We start from the raw sequence: 15,573 nt of genomic DNA, 5'->3' as shown, positions 1-15,573 counted from the left end.
GATGCAAATCTGCTAACAAATTTATAGCTGTAACAGTGCAATCTTTCGAAATACTCATATTTCAGCTTAAATGTAATAATTTGTAAAATCTGCTTATGTAGAGTGTACAGGGAAGTTTGAACGCTTGCCCGTACTATTTTGTATGTGCCCTGAAGCGGCTTAACGCTAGGGCATTTACTGGCTGAAACCGGGTCACCTAAACGCTTTGACTTTATAGCTAAGGCTAAAAATAGGAAAACACTGTAAGCTTTTAATTTTATGACTTGCCTATGGAGACACAATGTAATAAGTAGGTAAGTCTTCAATTGGCTAGAGTAAGCCAAAATACTAGAGCCAACGTGAATACGGGATCACTTTACAGTCACATCAGCCAAGGAATGTCTTCATAACGCAACAAGTCAATGTAACCAGTGCATGCTTTTGACATCTAGCCTAGTTGTAACGAAACACCAAAGCTCATGTATCGATTTACCGTCTGTAACACTAAACCCGCTTTTATCGACGCAGCATAAAAATAACAGTTTAATTTCGCACACGCGGCTCGTAACTCGTAACGAAGTAAAATAAGTGTATTGTTGTTTTAACGTCAGTTGTTTTTTGATTCGCGCCGTGCGTTTCATTTCATTGGCCCGAATTTGTGGAGATTACAACGAGTTAAGACGACATGCGACTCGGCGACAACGCCTGCGCACTCGCCGACCGTACTCCACTTTAAACTGCTTTTAAAGATTCAAACGTGCGATGTTACTGTTGAGAATGTCAAACAAGTTGACATTCGTCGGATGTTATTGTAGTTTCGGCGACGCTTCTCACGGCTGCGTCATTTGATCGCATTATGTGAGTACTTTGACGCGCGTCATCGGAATGCACTGCAGTCGTCCGCGTCTCGTCGCGTCTCCGCCGCCGCCGGTACCATTATGTTGTTGTTACGCGACTTCGGCGCCAACAAAACGAATACTCGTAAAAGCATTCTTAACCTCTGTCCACTTTTTGCATGGATGAAATTGAGTTCGGCGCATTGCGTGCTGCATCGAGTGTGTGAGGCATTAGTCTGTCGAACGCATGAAAGGCTCCGGTTAGATTTAACCTAGGCATGTTGTCTTACCGTTAACGGCCGCGGCGCCAGCCTACTGCCAGGCTTACTTTATAGGAACCACCAACATCCTTATACCCACTTAGTTCAGTGTAACTTTGTAAATAAGAGAGCAAATGTCAGTAATCCAATATTACACGGCTGCTACGAATAAAATAGCCTATATGGTAATTTTGCAACATTTCCTTATTACGAGAAATGCGATACGCTCATTTGCTTTCCTTATGTGCCTCTACGGTACCTGTCAAGATAAGAAATGATGCCTACAGATGGAAATATGTGTAGTTGTACGTTGTACACTTCTTAATAATGATTCATGTGTAAATCCGGCCGGAGCGTATAAGACTTTGCAAAGGTTAAATCAGCAACAGTAAAGCAATTTCCACGGTAGCTTATTATTAGTGCAAATATGGGGTGTGACGTGGCGTTGGTCGAGCGTCGTGGCGCCTCGCGGGCGACAATGGCGATAAATCGCACGTCTCGTGGGCGAACCATCGCCCTTCCGACAAACACACCGGGAGAATGCCCAGTGAGAAAGTTGTATTAGCTTTGTGCAGCCTATTTGTTAGGCCCAAAGATAGCTTGACATGAAAGTTGTCGGTGCATGTTGGTTAACAAGAAGCTATGAAGTTTACAGTAACATTTGTTTGAGTACAAGAAAGGCTGAATAATGTTGAAGTTATTATTATTATAAGTATATCTTTCGTATCTCAAATTACCTCACTGTCCCATCTGCTTTCTAACACATGCAATTAAAAATATTTGTATAATGTAGCAACCTTTTAAAGTTATGAGTAATTATTACTTTAATACTAATTTATATCATTTTCATTATCGAGGCAGTAGGTAATAAAACAGCGAGCACATTTATTGCCCTATGTTTAGGATTAGTAGCCTTAAAATTATTATCGACACGCAAAAAAGCGCTTAGGTCTTATATTCCAGACCAAAATTGCCTCCCTTTGATATTCGTGGCTTAAAAGCACAAAGGGACACGGAAATTAGGTTTAGAATTTTCTACAAAAGCGTGGAGTCTATAAAGTTTTTCATTTAAACTCATAATTAGCTTCCTTTCCAACATTTACTAAAATTGATTTCATAAAACTGCTGGAAGATTTATCACTTGGAAATTCCATTTCCAGAGAAACAACAAGCCGGCCGTAATTTAAACCGGTGTCAACTAAAGTGGTAGTAATCACCTTTCCCGAGGCGTCCTTTACTATTAGCTGCGTACCTAATAGCTTTATTTATCAAGCGGCGTGTTCCACCGGTGTGGTGCTAAAATGGTCCGCCCCAATTCCCTACATCCGACTCTGTCGGCCGCACGCTGCTAAATAAATCAAACTTCATACGAACCATACATCATTCTGCAAATACCGAAGTTATCAGCAATCTTAATGTGTCTTACGTGGCTTTGGTTCACAGAATTCATCTGTTTGTTGAAGTGAGTATTGCTTCTGAGTATCGTGATAGTTGTCACCTGCCTTCAATAGGCGACGGCCGCGATGTTTTCATTCCAGCCGCTCGTATATGTAATGTAATCGGAGCCGGTCGCGCAATTGCGGTATGCTGGTATGACATGATCAATAAAATCACTTCACACTCCACTACATCCATGTATGATGTTTCCCCTGTCGCAAATAGACGACCGCCGAAAGTATGTGGTTTATTTCTTATTTTTATTTTATTTATTTAACTCTTTATTGTACAAATATTAGTAGTTTAGTAGCAGTGTACCAAAGGATAAACCTATTATAAAACTTTATATGCCTTGCATATTATTTTAGGATAGTGACATGTTACAAGCACGTTAACTTTACACATATTAGATAGTTCAACCTAAGAACTATAAATAATATGCATATTTTCCGAGTATATCTCCGAAATTTAAACACGCACATCTGACTAAAGAGTTCCGGCACTTAGTGCGGTGTTTTTATGCCGGCGACTAGATAACGCACTTCCACAGAGCCGGCCCGAATTAAGATTCACTATTTATTAGCTTCTTATCCAAATTAGAATGTTCCCTTATCGGTTTCATTCCTCGTTCACGTTTATTGTACAACTTTCGTGCTCTCAGAAATACCGCAGATAGCTACAGCTACAGCGATCACTGAATCAAGATAGCAATCTAAGCAGGAATCAAGGCACTTTTCATTACTACGCTACGCCATTCCACGATAGCACTCCGGAATTCCTCGATATCGAGCGTACAACTAAATAAGAAAAGCCAAGCATTTCTAGACCACCACCGGTGGTATTATTGTCCCTGAATTGTAATGGATATTTTACTCTTACAGCTTAAGCTCATTTATGCTCTATAAAATCAGTTTAATATTCTCCGGTGAAAACACTGAATGCACAGTAAATAATGCACAGTAAATATTCCAGCCTCTACACCGGCTAGGACAGACTGCACAGCGCTACATGAACTTGGCCCCAGCACAACTGGGTCAATGAGGAGACCTATTATTACGAGTTAGCATTAGAATAGAATACATTGAGCAGAGCCCACGATGTGCATAGAGCAGCGAGAGCGAGTCACGCCGGCACCATCTGAGATGGAGCTGATTAACTTTCCTGGAACGATTGCATTGATTACATGTGCAACGTGACGTCTAGATCTAATGTTGATTTATGGATTTTAAGTGTGAATTAATGTGAAGAGGTGTGGGCTGTGGCTGTGTGATGATTAGGTCGTGTTGATTTCCATCTTAGAGACCGAGAACTAACGTGACGAAATAATATTCCAGCCTATGCTATCCTTACCTTAGTATGAAATGTATACCAGATATAGAATTTTAATAGCGTTTCTATAAAAAAATACATACATCGAATTTTCCGTTGTAAATGAATTTTATGTAATTATACTTTATTTATTTAATCTTAACATTCCTTCACAGTACCCAGCTTTAAACCCCAGGCATCTCCCAAAGCAGTTGACCCATCTATTCAAAGAGCCGTACAGAGTTTATCGTCGATAACATCATCGACAATGTTCGCCGGTGTCATATATCTCGGGGGTCTATGACGTTCGGGTTGGACCCATGATTGCCCTCTTCCGCGCTCTAGGGTCAGCCCGGGGTCAGACCCGACACCGCTTTTGCATCAGGACCCCTATCTACTTTCATTGAATGATGCATGGGGAATTTATTTATTGTATTAGAAATGGTACGTTACATGGTTTGAGAAATAAGTCGTGGTTTTATAGGTTCAAGGTAAGAATTAAATAAGTAATTTAATTACCTTTTCCTAGTACTTAAATAATTTCTAAAGTAAAATATACAACAAAATAAATTCGTGATTATCGTGGTTTTAAATTATATCACTGATCATAACATATGCCATAAATTCAAATAGTGGTGAGCATAAGAGAGTACAAGTACTACCGAGTCCGCGTTGTTTATGAGTGGAGAGCAACAAAGTAAAAAAAATACATACAGTCGATATGAGAACCTCCTCCTTTTTTTGAAGTCGGTTAAAAAACTGTCAAAGACGTAGTTAAATCTAAGAAACCTTCACCTACATTACATGTGGACCAGGAAAACAATCTAAAATGCATAATGACGACGCATTCTTAGTTAGATAACACCGATAACGATAAGAAGTCCTCCTTTATCATGTGTGCACTGTAATCTATCATGAAAGGACTCAGCGTGAAGCAATGTGCGAATAATGCAACAACGATGATGTATTATGCCAACAATGTATTTGCTTCCAACGTTACTGCAATGTTTGGCGTAATAATTGACAGCTTCATGATTTTTAATTTTTACGAGTGCAAATCAATTTAGGGCTTGTATTTATATTATTATCTTTACAGAAAAAAAGTGTACAAACTTAAATTTTTACATGTTTTATGTCTGGGTAGCTGGCTGCCCTGACCTTCAGATTTTTTATTTCTTGAAAATTAAATCACGTAAAAATAAACTTTATGAGTGTTAATAAGTATGAGCCATATTTTAAAGTACATTAGTTTTCATTTTTTATAGATATATGAGTATGATTCTCAAGTACTTGCTCCCTGCCGTCCGCTCCCCTACCGCGACCTGCGCCACAGTAGTCACTCCTATATTGGCAAATAGAGCGACAGGCAAATCGGCCATTATGCAATAAAGCCATCGGATTAGTCAATAGAGGGGTCCCGGCTAACTACGCACATCCTCCAATCTCCATACAAGTGTAAGAGGCCGGTGTGCTAACTGATCGCCCAGAGATGTCCACACAATTGAGTGATGGGCCAAGTAATTGGAAATTGGACTCCAGTGGATGATGCATGAGGAAGACCGGATGACCCAGTGGTCAGCGACAGCCCTCGCGCTGAAGTGAAGGTCACCGGTTTGAATCCTGCCCTACCTACTTTCTAGATTTTACTAAAAGTAAATAAAAAAATATGTATGTACACAGATAATAATAGAAAGAATTTACTTTACAGACCCCAAAAAATGTATCATCTATCTATGGCAAAAGATTTACAAATAAGCTTGTAACTTCATAAATATGTAGAAAGCACTGAGCCCCATTTTGTTCCACTCAACACCATGTTTTCTGAATAAAGGAAACAATGGGGGCCATAAAAGTCAACGCTTGGGAATCGACCGTGGGAACAAATACCTAAATAAAATTAACCAGTAGAAGGGCCATTTTATACGGTGTTGTTATACCTGTTGTATTTGTATCATAAAATTCATAAATCGTGAACTCTTAGATACCGACATTGCTAGGAAGTAGGCGCATTACATACAATCTTCAATTGATTTTTAATATTTTATGGATGTTTAAAATATCACTTTTTATTCAGCACCGAGAAGTGGAGAGGAATGAGTATATTGCATAGTTAATGATATGTACTGATAATGCAATAAATTTTAGATATTTGGGTTTTTATTTATAAATACTTATATTCTAATGTACACTACATATAATCCAAGTATCACACAACAAAAACACTATAAGTACCTATAGAGAAGCATCTAACAAAATGTTTACGAAGCTGACTGAAGTTGTCACGTTTTCCCACTAGTTAATGGTTGGAGGCAACTATGTTACCGACAGCGACGCAACTAAAGTTATTGTTTTCAGCATTTCAACAAATTGGCAACAATGATATTGTATAATCCGTACTACGACCGAGAGGGAAAATAATTAGATTTCATAAGAAAATATTGATAAGCATACTTATTACGTAGTGTTTACATACATAAAAGTAACATATAACTACAGTTGAAGATTCATAATTTTTGAAATAAGTTGTACTTACATAAACTTTAATTCGTCATTACTTTATTCGACACAGATGTCACTGTTACTCCCTACTGAAATGAAATCCGTTTGGACCTAATTAATATTATGGATATAAACATAACCTAATTGTGAAATAGGAAAGCGGCATGCATGCGAGTGTGAAGTGTGCGGTGATGCAGTCACGGCGTGCGCGGGCGCAGCGCGCCGTCACTATTATCTCATCTCATTGTGTACCGAAATACATCTTACAGCATGTTTGGGTCAGGCCTAAAATAAAATCGTTTGTAAACATCGGTGGTAAATAACGGTGTTGATAGATTTGATAAACCTATCTACGAAAGAATAGGAGAGTACTGGTGTGATTAGGAAAATGATTGGAGAATGCAACATGTAAACAAATTATTTCAAGACTACAAACTTCAGCAAACTGAAGTCAATTGATTTTAAGTAAAACATAATACCTATAGGTAGCAATTTTAATGTCATGCCAAGGTAAAAAGAGCGTTAAAACATCTATTGACGACGGCAAGGGCAAATCGGCAATAAACCACGAGAAAAGTAAACAAAACTCTGCACCTGATAATAAACTTCAGCTTTTCAATCAAACGATCCAAGTAAGCGTAGAACTCACGTCAACTAACAGTTCACTAGTTCCACGAATTAAAAAGGAAAAGAAAATCGGAGGGAAAATTTTGAAAATGGAACATGCGCGTATGTGCTCTCGCGGAGGCGCGGGGAGAGGGCGACACGCGTGCGGGCCAACGAGCAATCTGTAACTGAGCGCCCGCGCCGGCCTGAGCTGTTATTATGCGCCCACAGTTGCCATCAATAACTACAGGTGTACAATGTTCATATATGAACAACACGTGGGTACGAGGCCCACAGGGTGATAGGACCTGAAATCCCCTGGACTAAATTACAAAAAAAAAACTTATTTAATAAAATTTAAGAATACTTACTTCAAAACCACCTCACCTCACTACGTCCTCTACCTGCCATAAATCTTTCAAGCAACTTCCTAACTTAAAATAGAAATATTTGCACGAGCGCATCCGAATTCGTAAGTTTTCCGGCGAATCCGCATTTGCGAGCCAAGGAAGTTTGAACTGGGTTAGCAAACCTGGTGGGGAAAACAAATGGGCGTTTGATATCGTCTGTGCAAGTACTTATTGCCAACTACGTTGCAATGTGTGCGATGCGTTATCGCTGCATCGTCGGCAGAGCGCGCGTGAGTCATCAGAATTAGGCTCCCAGTGACATCAGCGGTGCACCTAATGCAAATAATATGATGCACTAAGTCTACATTCATAGGAATCTACTATCTCCGTTTAACTATGGATTATGCTAAGTCGATGCATGAGGCAATGTTAAACGTTTGAGAGTGCACTTTAACAGATATGTTTGCATTAGAAATTTCCTGATATTACGATTCTGTATTATTATTTTCAGAATTGTTTACAGATTGTTTAATTTTGTTTCTGCGTCATTTAAAAACACTTGCAACGTGTTCATATTATTTTGATGACCTGTATTTTGTTGGCTTTGCGTAATTATTAGTATGCATTTAAAATAAAGTAGGTAGTTTGTTTCCAAATAATTTGGAGAATGTAATAGAACTATAGCATGAAAACTTAATAACATTGTAGAATTTGACACAAAAACTTGATACCAGTATAAGAACTACTTAAGATCTAAATTGCTTGTAGTCACTGTAGTCGTTTCAGTGTTTCAGTGACATGTTTTATTAACTGAGTCGACTCTGGGGACGTTTGTCGCAGATACAATGTATTTTATCTTCTGAAAGAAGTCTCTTGTTTACACAGAACACAATAGGGACTTTTCCGCGAGTTTTTGCAAGTAGCTAGAAATATTAATCTTTGTTTTTTAAGTCAATAAAGTTTGTTACTTTCCACGGTTTCCAACATCGAGTAAGTCCGTAACTTAATATTATTTGGGTACTTACTGTGCGTCGGACTACTCGTACCGATCAGTTTTGAAATATCCTATTTAAGTGTAAATAATTTATGTCGAAACTATTTAGAAATTCTACGTTTTCCCCTTTTAACAGTACCTATCATAATATCTTTACCAACTAGACACTACAAGGAATGCCCGATGACGTCATCTATTTGTTATCGTTTATTTTAATAAATTTACAGTTTACAATTATACAACATATCAATTAGTTCCTTCGAAGTCTCACAACAAACTTTGATACGAAGTGGGCGAGGATAATGTTTGTTCTTCAAATAATAGTGTAGTTATTACGTAGGCGGCCCTTATCAATATGGGTCAAGCTTCAACTCAAGACTACATATATTATTTCGCCAAGGATCCTTCGTGAATCAATACGATGTGAACTGCACCAGGCTTAAAAGATTTCTGCCTACTTGACAGTCAAGGGTTCAAAGGAACATATTAGGTACAGGTACTTATAAAGATTATTTATTTTGTATCTTATTCGTGCATTCACATTCAACCATCCAGCCACTTGCAATTCTGCAGACAGTTTATTTACTCATGTTTATTATATTTGACCATTTTCCTTGTGGAATACGGCATTGAAACATTGTAAAGCTATTTAACCTCTTTTATAGAGGTAGCTCTATTTTTGACTGACTGTCAAGGTTAACCCGAATCTGCAAGTTCACAATATCGATCCGATGGTGTCTGACCTTTGGGACGCTATTATTTACGAGTGTTGTTTAGTAGTCAGAGTAATTTAAAGCTATAATCCACGGTGAGGGAACTAGATAACGAAAATCTACTGCTGATCTGATGCTGATCACGGTAAACGAAAGTATCCTCTAACTAGGCATAACAATACGCACTTATAGCTTTAATGATAGACGGACTATCTATATAAAACACTCAATTTATAAGGTATCAGTTTAAAGGCAGAAAGATAAGATCAGTAGCGGTAACCGTAGTGACTATTGTTTTGTCTCGTTTAAGATAATAAACAGTTTATCAGAACAGCTCGGTTATTATTTCTCGCCTCCTTATAGGCATTAACAGCTATTGTCAGTAAATGGATAAATTAAAGTTCAGCTTTGATCTCGGCGGTGGTATCGGCAGATCGATCGCTAGATTAATTCATAATTGGACGGCCGATCCGATGATCTATAAAGGCTAAACGATTGCTGGCGCCAATGAGATTTCAAGATTTAATTGAATCAATCAATGTTTAGTGCTTATTTGCTTAAATCGTGGATGTGATATTACAGGTTAGTGATTGAATTATAATAGAAGAATATGTATGCGTAATTGCATATGTATGTTTTTTAATCGAAATCCAAGGAACTGTCCGTTACAAATCAGTCTGAAATCATAGCCAAACACAGTTGGATTTTAAGAAGTGTTATTACTCATCTCAAATCTTGAGCTGTAATCGGATTCACGTCTGGTCGGCCAACAATGACCACAGTCGTGGAACCGCGAGTTGTCCTTAAATAGAAGTACAGTCAGCAAATAAATATGAATTCGTTTCTTCGAGTGTCGATGCGTCACCGATACGTGCGGCATAAACAGGCTGTATTCATTGACGCTGCGACTATACGGTCCAATTGAAGTGGAATGATGCCAATTTTAGACTCGAGCTCGAGTCAATAAGTACTAGGACATTATTATTTTCATATATTTTTTAATACTGTACATAACTTAAACTTCGAACTTTTTATAAATATCGTTAGGTAGTACCTACAATAAAATTTGTAAAAGATTTCAGTACACTTTCCTAAAAACCAAACTTGCTGAAAATCAGAAACCAAGAATTCAATTTAGTGCTACCAAAAATGCCTAAATGGTAGCATTCTCCGTTTCTCTGTTGACTCAAACTTGCACCATCATAATAATATGAATCAAATCTCGTGACTGTGCCGCCCACCGCGCCGCCGACGCAGCTCGTCACAAGTAGCGCATCGCATCGACAGCGATAACTCTATTAAACGTTCCACTACCAACTATTATACCATTGTTGACAGTACCAGTTATCAATAACACCGATTAAGGTGAAAATTGGTTGCAAACGTCGCGTCGCTAGTGCTAGCACAGGGCGCAAGACGCGCACCTCAAGAAGTTGACTGCTGTTTCTATTATTGTGTTTATTATTATATAGCTGTTCCCGCGCGCTTCGCTTCGCCTTAAAAAGTTTTCCCGTGGGATTTCCGGGATAAAAAGTAGCCTATGTTCTTTCCCAGGGTCAAGACCGTATGTATAACAAATTTCATTCAAATCCGTTCAGTAGTTTTGGCGTGAAAGAGTAACAGACAGACAGACAGACAGACAGACACAGTTACTTTCGCATTTATAATATTAGTTAGGATTATTTCTATGGACGTGACGTCGAGCATCATATCGCTGCTATTTCATGTCGTCCACTGCCAATTTTCTTCTTTCCCCCCCCAGTAGGTACATACCAGGCCACGGTTGTTTAGCTAGGACTTAGAGAAGTGATTCTGAATTGATTTACGGTCTTCATGAAGCTTGAGTTATAAGCGCTGACTAGATGGCTGTGTAGGAGTGCCTATTTGCTTTGATTGATGTGCCTAATAATTTGACCGAGAGTGACGAGGAATTAGCCGCATTTGTTCTTCACAATTTTATAAGTGCAACAGAAAATATAACCGTCAAGTTTTGTTCTGAAAATTTGAGTTACTCTAATAATAGGAAAACACAGAATGACCCTGTCTTACCATATTTTCTTATTAAATAAACGTTGGATTTCGTTATACAACAGCTCATAGAGTATTATTGTTATTTTCTATTGAAAGCGTATTGGCCACAAAGCAAACTACAGTGGCTATGAGCGTACCAAGTTATTGAGAGGAAATCTAGTTGATTTCCCGACGCTCCTGAATAAATATTTCATTTCCGAACGCTGGAAACTTCACGATTAAATGAAAATACCTTTCGTTGCGACTTTCCTTTATGAGCTTATTGCTTTTGACAGTACGGGTTTTGCTATTTATGAAAACGAAAAAAGTTTACGTTTTCTCCTGTCATGTGCATACATTATCTGTCAAAAGTTTTTAGTCTCCATTAGAGGCGCCACTTAGTATGCGAGAAAACGTAAACTTTTATAGTTTTCGACAAACTATCGAACCTGTACTAGAGTACCAGATTTGTTGTTTTGATATTTTGTACGTATTATCAAACATTGAACATCCGGACTCGTATGGATCATAAATAATTAACACTATGAGTCAGAACGAGGTGTAGGTACAGTAGTAATTAAAAGCCATAATTTTGTATCCATACGTTACAGCCATAAAGATTGTAATCGCTCCCACGAAATAACTAACCTGTGTAACATGGCGCCAAATAATTATTTCATAGCCTACACATGATTTATCACTATAAGGATATAATTAATTATGTTTATAGATGCAAGCACAGATTGGTCTTTTTATCAGAATGAGATACCGAATAACAACACGAATTTTGAAATTCTGATTTCAGTTTCGGGCATAGATATACCATGCTGCACATGTAGGTTTCGGTAGGTAGGTTTTTGCAACACCCTGTAGAGTCAATGATTTTTTTGCTATCCAGGTGGAACTCAGTGCGAAATAAATTAATTTTGGAGGCGATAGCTCATTAATTTCCGTCATTGTTCTAGCTATAGATATGTATTTTCGTTCCCTGAAATATATTTTTGTTTAGTAAATAGCTACCTCACATCATTACTTAGTCATTTCTAGAGAAATAACAATGACTGAAATATCTCAAACAGGAAACGTTTGGTACATTTTGACGACTACAATGTTACGTTACAGTGAAACACGCTGAAATTATGCAAAACAATATGAAACATTTAACCTGTAAATAATCATTATTATACTTACTTACGCAATAAATTAACTCTTTGTATTAGGGTCTTTGTATTTTTTTGAGTGTGAGTGTTAACAAGATTTAATTTACACACTTTTACTATTCAGTTAGATAATACATAATTCTTACAACTATGAATAAATATGCATTGTATAAATACCTATATTACCTATGTAAGCCCCTTAAAACATAAGAACGAATGTGCTTGTCACTATATTTATTAATCATCATCATAAGTTTTCAATAAGTTTTCAATTTATCAATAAAATATGTTTTCAATTCGAATTTGAGTGCGTAACTCTCCACTGCTGGACATAGGCCTCTCCTAGTAGTACTTCAACACTCTCTGATCTTTAATTTATATTCGTATAAGTACAATTTGGTTTAATAAACGGCATTAACATAAATCTAATATTGTTTCAGGTGTCGGCCCCGAAGTTCCCGGTGGTGATCAAGATAGGGCACGCGCACAGCGGCGTGGCTAAAGTGAAAGTGGATACTATCACCGATTTTCAGGTAAAAGTTTGCTTTACAATTGGCACAGCAGATACTTATGTCACTTTGTCAGCAAATACGCACAAGAGTTCGCTTGTGGTGAGGGGAACTGTAGGCGCTTATGGATACCTTCTTTCAAAGTTGAATACGTTATCTAAATTAGTTTAACCTGCTTAGGCTACATTTTATTAATTCCTTATACTTTCGTATTTGTGATTATATTTAGAAACACACCTCTGTTTAGACTACAAAATATGCACATAAATACTCAAGCCAAGCCAACCTTTATTAAGAAGTATTCGGGTTTAACTCCCTACCTAAAGCTCAGATTGTATAGCAGGCCGGATTGTCATTACCAGTCATTACCTCTTTCATCCATCTTTTATGCAATGAAAAAGTTCCATTAAGAAACGCACCAAACTGCTCCTACACGGTAAATGCTGGCTCCGCTATACCTATTGACGTACATTTAAGAGCGCATCAGAATATTACCAACAAAAAACGTAAACATTGTGTTCAAATTAAATGATTAAAAAAAAAAACATTTTGTAAATTGAACATTTTCATTAGGTACTCGTGAGGTTAGAATCGAGAGTACAGGGTGTGCATTGAGAGATGTGCATAACTGCATAGGTGCATAATTATCTAACCCGTCACTTGCAGGACATCGCGGGCGTGGTGTCCATGCTGGGCACCTACAGCACGGTGGAGCCCTACATCGACGCCAAGTACGACATACACATACAGAAGATCGGCAACAACTACAAGGCTTTCATGTAAGTACAGCAGTTGTAATCTACAGCAGTTGTATCCTACCAATATTGGTTGTTTAACATATACGTGAAACGCGAGATTAACAAGCAAGTAACTATACGTAATTGTAACGTTTATCTACATTTATGCCGTGCAGGCGAGGAAGAATAGACTCTACTTTCATCCCGGAACTCCAGCCGGAAAATCTTTAAAGCTAGACAAATTTTGAATGGAAGAGACAATTAACCTTTTCTTTTTTACTGTAATTTCAGGCGCAAGTCCATCTCGGGCAACTGGAAGACCAACCAGGGCTCGGCAATGCTCGAGGCCATCGGGATGAACGACCGCTACAAGATGTGGATCGACGAGGTATAAATGACGTATTATTTTTGTACTTTGTAGAATATAAAAGAAATTGTCTTTATTGGGCACCTATAATTAAAAAAATTAAAAAACCGACTTTAAAAAACCACTAAAATGCAAGAAATAATTTAAGGTTTACACAAATTATATGTGACAGTACCTACAAATATACCTAAGCAGGAACTGTTCTTTTTTGAAGTTGGTGCCATATTTCTTCAGATTACTTTGTCACTGCACCAATATCAAAAAATAATAGTTCCTGCTTAGGTATATTTGTACTGTCACATATAATTTGTGTAAACCTTAAATTATTTCTTGCATTTTAGTGGTTTTTTAAAGTCGGTTTTTTAATTATTATTTTATTTTATAGTTTTTAGTTTATTTGCAATAATTTTTAATCAAAAGTAAGATGCAAATGATATCAAAAAGTCCTACTAATCAATACGAATCATTCAAGCCTAAACACGAGGTAGTTGCTATATACCGTTGAGGAGTTCCCTTGACTGCCTTCCGTTTCCATCATCAGATCAGCTCAAGGTCACCATCATATTTATTTGTTATAAGAACTATATTTACGTTCTTAATTTCATTAGAATCGGTTAATATGAGTCCAAAATGGAAATTCATACCCTGTTTTTACCCCTTTACCCACCCTTAGGGGTGAGATAAAATTCTGAAAAAAAATGGGACCACCTGGGAGCTCAACCCAATACAACAAAAAAAGAATTTTCAAAATCGGTTCATAAACGGCGGAGTAATCGGTGAACATACATAAAAAAATAAAATCCCGACGAATTGAGAACCTCCTCCTTTTTTTGAAGTCGGTTAAAAATACAAAACACACACACACACACACACACACGCACTCACGCCTTGTACTAATGTACTCCCTTGCAGGGTAGGCAGAGGTGCATTGCTGCACCCACTTTTCGCCAGAGTGTTATGTTAGTCCCAATTTAATAGGGGGCGGGCCTATTGCCATTTTACGGGCACATCCAAGACACGAGAACAAATATCTGTGTTTAAACAAATATCTGCCCCAGCCGGGAATCGAACCCGGGACCATCGGCTCAGCAGTCAGGGTCACTAACCACTACGCCATTCGGTCGTCTCGAAAAAATACAAAACCTGCTCATAATATACCTACAATAAACAATGTGTGATGCTGGACACCAAGTAAAGATTTTTTTCTATCGCTAAGAACGGTCTATTACAGGAAACTTTCAGACGAAAGAAAAAAAAACAAGTGGGGTATGCGTATGGGTCTTCTTTGTGAGAGTGTAGGTACCTGACACAGAGAATAGAATTGGGGTATGGGAGTGAGGCACGCGTAGTGTCGTATCAACTGTAGTCTGACCATTCAATGACTGACGCTATTCTTAATTGCTAGCTAAAGCTAGATTTCTATCATATCTGAATTCAAGGGATTCAAGCGGTTAAAACCTAGCCCCACACGTGTACCATTTCTCAGGTGAGCGAGATATTCGGCGGCCTCGAAGTCTGCGCGCTCGAGCTGGTGGTGGGCAAGGACGGGCGCGAGCACATCATCGAGCTGAACGACTCCGCCACCTCCTTCATGGGCGACTCGCAGGAGGAGGATCGCCGCCACCTCGCCGACCTGGTGTTCCAGCGCATGCAGGTACAGTTAGCAGCAAACTAAATGACAATAGGTTGTCGGGCCAGTGGGCTGGAGCGGATAGCGGTCTTTACCTAGTGTACAATACATGCACATGAACATAGATTAGTTCCTAATTCAGTCGCATTAGAACCACCGTACTGTCAATGTGTGTCTT

The 15,573-nt window shown here is 38.2% G+C and overlaps 2 protein-coding genes across 3 annotated transcripts in view; one reads left to right on the top strand and one right to left on the bottom strand.

The window, feature by feature from the left end:
• LOC105388015 (metalloproteinase inhibitor 3) overlaps positions 1–7,123 on the bottom strand; it is a 37,585-nt gene extending 30,462 nt beyond the window's left edge. For both annotated transcript variants that reach the window (XM_048629314.1, XM_048629315.1), the window contains exon 1: positions 6,914–7,123. The gene's annotated coding sequence lies outside the window, so the exon portion shown is untranslated. The remainder of the gene's footprint in view (positions 1–6,913) is intronic.
• Positions 1–15,573, top strand: part of LOC105394127 (synapsin) — a 64,493-nt gene that overhangs the window by 40,840 nt on the left and 8,080 nt on the right. The window contains exons 9-12 of the mRNA XM_048629090.1: positions 12,593–12,685; positions 13,328–13,440; positions 13,690–13,786; positions 15,252–15,419. Coding sequence (XP_048485047.1) covers positions 12,593–12,685; positions 13,328–13,440; positions 13,690–13,786; positions 15,252–15,419 — 471 coding nt within the window. The remainder of the gene's footprint in view (positions 1–12,592; positions 12,686–13,327; positions 13,441–13,689; positions 13,787–15,251; positions 15,420–15,573) is intronic.

The sequence above is a fragment of the Plutella xylostella genome, chromosome 22 (assembly GCF_932276165.1).
Source record: "Plutella xylostella chromosome 22, ilPluXylo3.1, whole genome shotgun sequence".
Lineage (NCBI taxonomy): Eukaryota > Metazoa > Arthropoda > Insecta > Lepidoptera > Plutellidae > Plutella > Plutella xylostella.
The sequence above is the reverse complement of the archived record's forward strand: the minus strand, read 5'-3'. Positions and strand labels throughout refer to the sequence as shown.